This window comes from Cephus cinctus, unplaced genomic scaffold, assembly GCF_000341935.2.
Source record: "Cephus cinctus unplaced genomic scaffold, Ccin1 Ccin1_scaffold1957, whole genome shotgun sequence".
NCBI lineage: Eukaryota > Metazoa > Arthropoda > Insecta > Hymenoptera > Cephidae > Cephus > Cephus cinctus.
The window spans coordinates 4,561-8,951 of NW_014334073.1; the positions used below are offsets into that span (position 1 = coordinate 4,561).

A 4,391-nucleotide genomic window follows, 5' to 3' on the forward strand; every position below is an offset into this window, starting at 1 on the left:
TCCCAATTTATTAATTGGTGAAGGGATCTCGATAGATAGTTAAGATTCGTTCTGATACGTTCTCGGTTCGTCGCTCTCTGTCTCTCGCACTATTTGCCGGACTCTTACTCCGACCCTCTCTACCTCAAACCTAGCAGCCTGAGCGGCCGTGCATTTCCGTAACCGTCCGCTCCCGTTCGCGTATCCAGTTGCGTTTGCTGACTTTACGCGACCCCAAAAATCGACAGGATCCGTTAAGCTATCGCCTCGTCCGATAGGTTCCGTCAGAGCTCTCGTTCTTGGTGGAGTTGGGCCTGTTCCACCCCAACTCCCAGTTTATACCGGCTCGTCAGTTCCCGGTGAAAAAAGAATTGGCTGGCGCCCGCCTGGCTTGCGGATGCACGAACGACGGGTGGACGGCCGAAGGTAACGTAGGTTGGTTCTCGAAGATAGTTCATTCTCGTATGTTTTGCTATCGGTGTCGGGTCATAAGTTAAAAGAATTACGTTGCAACCTATAAGGTACCTTATACGTATATACGTATTGTCGAACGTTTGTAAAGGCGCCTTGAGGCTGGGCTAATCTTCATTTGCATTACTGGTACCACAAAGCGCCATGATGTATATGCTAATAATGAAGTACGAGAGCTATAACAAAGAGCACAGTTTATTTGTCGATTTTGTTTTGCTCACTGTCTTTTATCGTCCGGTGCGTTTATAAAGGCAAGTTTCCAACGAAAATGACCGTCCGCTAGAACACTGCCTCGTATATCCCTGCTGAATGTTTTCGCGTTGAATTTTTCACTCAACATTTATGATTGTCATTTAACGTGACGGCCATAAAGCATCGTGCAAACTTCTTTATGGTGGTAGCCATCGGTGATTTGAGTTTGGTATTCGTCAACGTACAGTAATGTCATTAAGTAAAGTCGTATAGAGAGTGTACATACGTGAGTTCTCGGCAAGCCGGAAGTGACAGCGTAAAGGGATGAACCGAAGGGTGAAGCATGTTAAGTATAAGGGAAATAGGTTTGCCAAGGATGATACTGACTCTTCGAGATATATTTCATATCAGGCTGATCGATACAGCAGTTCGTTTGGAATTTTGAGTTTCGGGTCACGACATAAATTCCACTTTTAGGGGCCATCTTCTTACGAATCGTAATGTAAATAAGTCCCTTCAAATAGAAATTGACGTCACGGCTCGATTATAGAGACCAATATTGGAGAAGCATATTTTTGCAGTGACGACGGTCCATGAGGTCGTGTTTAAAAATAAATAAAATGGATGGAGGAAACGGAAGCGTTCGAAAGAAAGAGAACAAAGAGACCAATGGAAAGTGCCTTATTCCTTTCTGACATATTTATTCTTGCTCCGTGCGAGGTTAAAATTCCTTATTCGATATTTTCATATTTCTATGTGAACTTTTTTTCCTATTCGCGGTTTTCCCAGCGAGATATGGATTTACGTGTAAAAGAGGAATATCTGAGAATCGCAGCTAACTCGATAACCCTGGAGTGCGGGAGTTCCAGGACAGAGATTGAAATTTAACGCGATTCGCGAGACATCCGAGTGGTAATCTCGAAACGTAATATGTTACTTACTGAGGGAATCTAATGGCAGTCCGTCGAGAACCACATCCCTGGAACATACAGTCAAGTTCGAAATGCTAGAGGATACTTTTAATTAGGAATTGTTTCTATATTTCGAGTTCACTCTAGCGGTAACCTGTAAACTCATGTACCCTTTCCGATATATAAACTTCTTTTCTCGTATTAATATTTCACCAGCGCCATGTACGAGGGATCCACCATCTTGTAAACGTATTAGATAAACCAGCTTCCGATTTCCAGCATTTCGATACCCACTGATTTGGGTCTTTAAATGATGGTTGGATAAAACAGCCGCGACTACAGCGCCACATCCGTGAACTAACTGTTGACTTTACGATAGTGGCGCCAGTCGACGTTTCCTCGGGTGGGACGTTTCCTATTCAAATTCCTTGTTAAACTTTTATCTCTTCTTTTCATATTCTCCCTTTATCCTTGTTATCCTCTGTGCAGTGTTTCTAGATTTGCTCCGTTTTATATGTACAATAGTGAAAAGTCCTCTAACTATTCGTGCGCCGGTACTCAGAGCCTTGCAGTCCTCACAGGCCTCGGCCTACTTCTGCCTATGACAGTTCCGAGTGCAGTGCGCTGGAGCCGAGTTTCCTAATTTAATGTTCAGCCTTCCTTTTTTCTCCACCTTTCACCCACTGTACACCCCCTCCCTTCCCACCCTTGTTACCTTATGCTCTGATTCTGACTCTTGTCAGCCTCTCTTGGCTGAAGCTGGCGACACTCCTGTCGCACTCTTTTCGCCGCTGAAACGTCACGACGCTACGGAAAACCAGCAAAACGAATTTTAATTAAATCCCAACGTCGAATCACCGCGAGTGTCGCTCAGCTGCTGTTGCTGCTTTCGCCGCTTCCCTAACTTCCGACGAGATAATAATTAGATTTTAGTACGGAAAACACATTTAGACAGTGTCGCAAGAATAATTTAATTTATTCTCCCCGTAGCAGTCGCACCAGATATGCAGGAATTCTTTGTAATATCTTTATTTAATTATTATCACTTTTCTTTATTAAATTTCTCTTTTTCCTTCCCATGCCAAGAATCAACGAAAGACGTACATGATTTTCCTCTTTCAAACTTCCCGCGCCTCCGGCGTCCATTATTCGACGTATCAGCACTTGCTGTATGGCTGGTTATCTTGCGCAAGTTCAATTTAAAAAAAAAAGTTTTCTACACCCCACTGACCAGATGCCCTTGCAGCCACTGAAATTCCATTTACTGGTTTTTAAATTACGAAGACAGTTTGCCTCCACTTTCCATAATAGTTCCACTCGTTGACGCAGCGCTCGCAGCGCCCGAAGATACGTAAGCTCTTTACCAACGATCAGTACGATAATCAATATGGAAGAAATAAACTGAAGCTGTAACAGAAAAAAAGAGACGTCATTACTCTGAAGACGTTTTAAAGAAACGAGATAATTTCTCACCAGGATTCTACGACTTTTTACTGCATCAACCATTGGGAGATGTCCTGGTGTAAGGTTAGGATTCTTTCATTATCCACTTGACTTCGACGAATGATCCTGGCTAATTCATTCCCTCGAGTAAGTTACTTTTTCTCTTGTATCATTTCTTTTAAAGAAAAGCTACGAAGAAGTGTTACGCGGTGGACTGCTCAGTGCGTACACACAACTAACGTAAAGTCCCACTACTATGACCAGGGTCCAGAAAGTAAATACGGCCCTCGAATATTCTGGATAGGATAAGAAATTACTATCGTTTATATCCCGTCGATAAATCCTGATAACAAAGTCTCACTATCATTCTCGAACGCTTCGGCCCCTTCATCGTCATTTGTATCTGACTTCCACTCCTCGCCGTACAGCTCTATTTGGATGGATTATATATAAACAATGACTGATCATCCTTGATTGCATGTTTGGCCAGACTGCTATTGCTTTTACCCACGTATATGAGTGGCCAATAAATATTGATGATTCTAGGGACTTTTGTCTTTGTTTACCTTGTCCCTCCCGAGTCATCTCCACCGCGAGGTTACCAAACGCTAAGGGACGGCTACTGGGGCTGCTGGATGAGGAACGCAGGAACTTTTTGTCTACCCTGGGCACGATCGAATTAACAAGGATAATTCGATTTGGTATGGTCCTTTCACTCTCCTGGGATGACGGGGATGGTTTGGCTTTAAGTTGAACTTGGGACCCTTGGGATTTTCAGGATATTCTCGTTTCTTCTGGGCTTCAGGATGACTCCGCTGTGTCTTGAGTGATTTGATCCTGCTTCGGTTTGGCTTCCTTACTGGGATTCGTTTTCAATTTTTCGTTCGAGCCCGACTCCTGCTCGTCGGAATTTGGTGGATTCTCCCTGAATAAGGATTTTTCAGGTAACGCTCTCGTCGCTGAGATTATCTTCACGCTATCCAAGTCCAGGGGATCATGGCCGTTTTGTTTCCCTAATTAGGAAAAGAATTATCTTTATTTTGTGGGTTTTCCTTCTTTTTTCTTTTTACCATCGTTATCAAGAGACTCGGTCGAGTTAAAATTTTTTTCTTCTTCTTTAACTGACTAACCTTTTGCTCGTGCTAGTTCTAATGCTCTTAGGTATGCAATTTTTTTGCAATTATTTTCCGGCGTACATCCTCGTCGTATCTCGGACATTCTTTTTTGGATTTAACTTTCGCTCAAGTTGCGTAAGCGCAGACAAGTCTTTTCTGTCTCCTGACAATTTTTTGGATATTTCTTGATCGGCTGATAATAAAAATAGGAAAAATATTGTTCTTTTTTTTTTTTGGGGGGGGGGGGGATTTTTTTTTTTTTTTTGAATCCTTAAAAAAC

The 4,391-nt window shown here is 42.7% G+C and overlaps 1 protein-coding gene across 4 annotated transcripts in view; it reads right to left on the reverse strand.

The window, feature by feature from the left end:
• Positions 1–2,538: 2,538 nt before the first annotated feature.
• Positions 2,539–4,391, reverse strand: part of LOC107273996 — a 2,563-nt gene continuing 710 nt past the window's right edge. Inside the window, exons 2-6 of one of the 4 annotated variants that reach the window (XR_003061695.1) lie at positions 4,127–4,304; positions 3,563–4,009; positions 3,358–3,426; positions 3,027–3,292; positions 2,539–2,960 (exon numbers count right to left, since the gene is read on the reverse strand). Coding sequence is in view for 1 of the 4 variants with exons in the window: in XM_025091292.1 (XP_024947060.1) it covers positions 4,227–4,304 (78 nt within the window). In the remaining 3 variants the exon portion in view is untranslated. The other 3 variants (XR_003061697.1, XR_003061696.1, XM_025091292.1) reach the window with 3 other exon arrangements.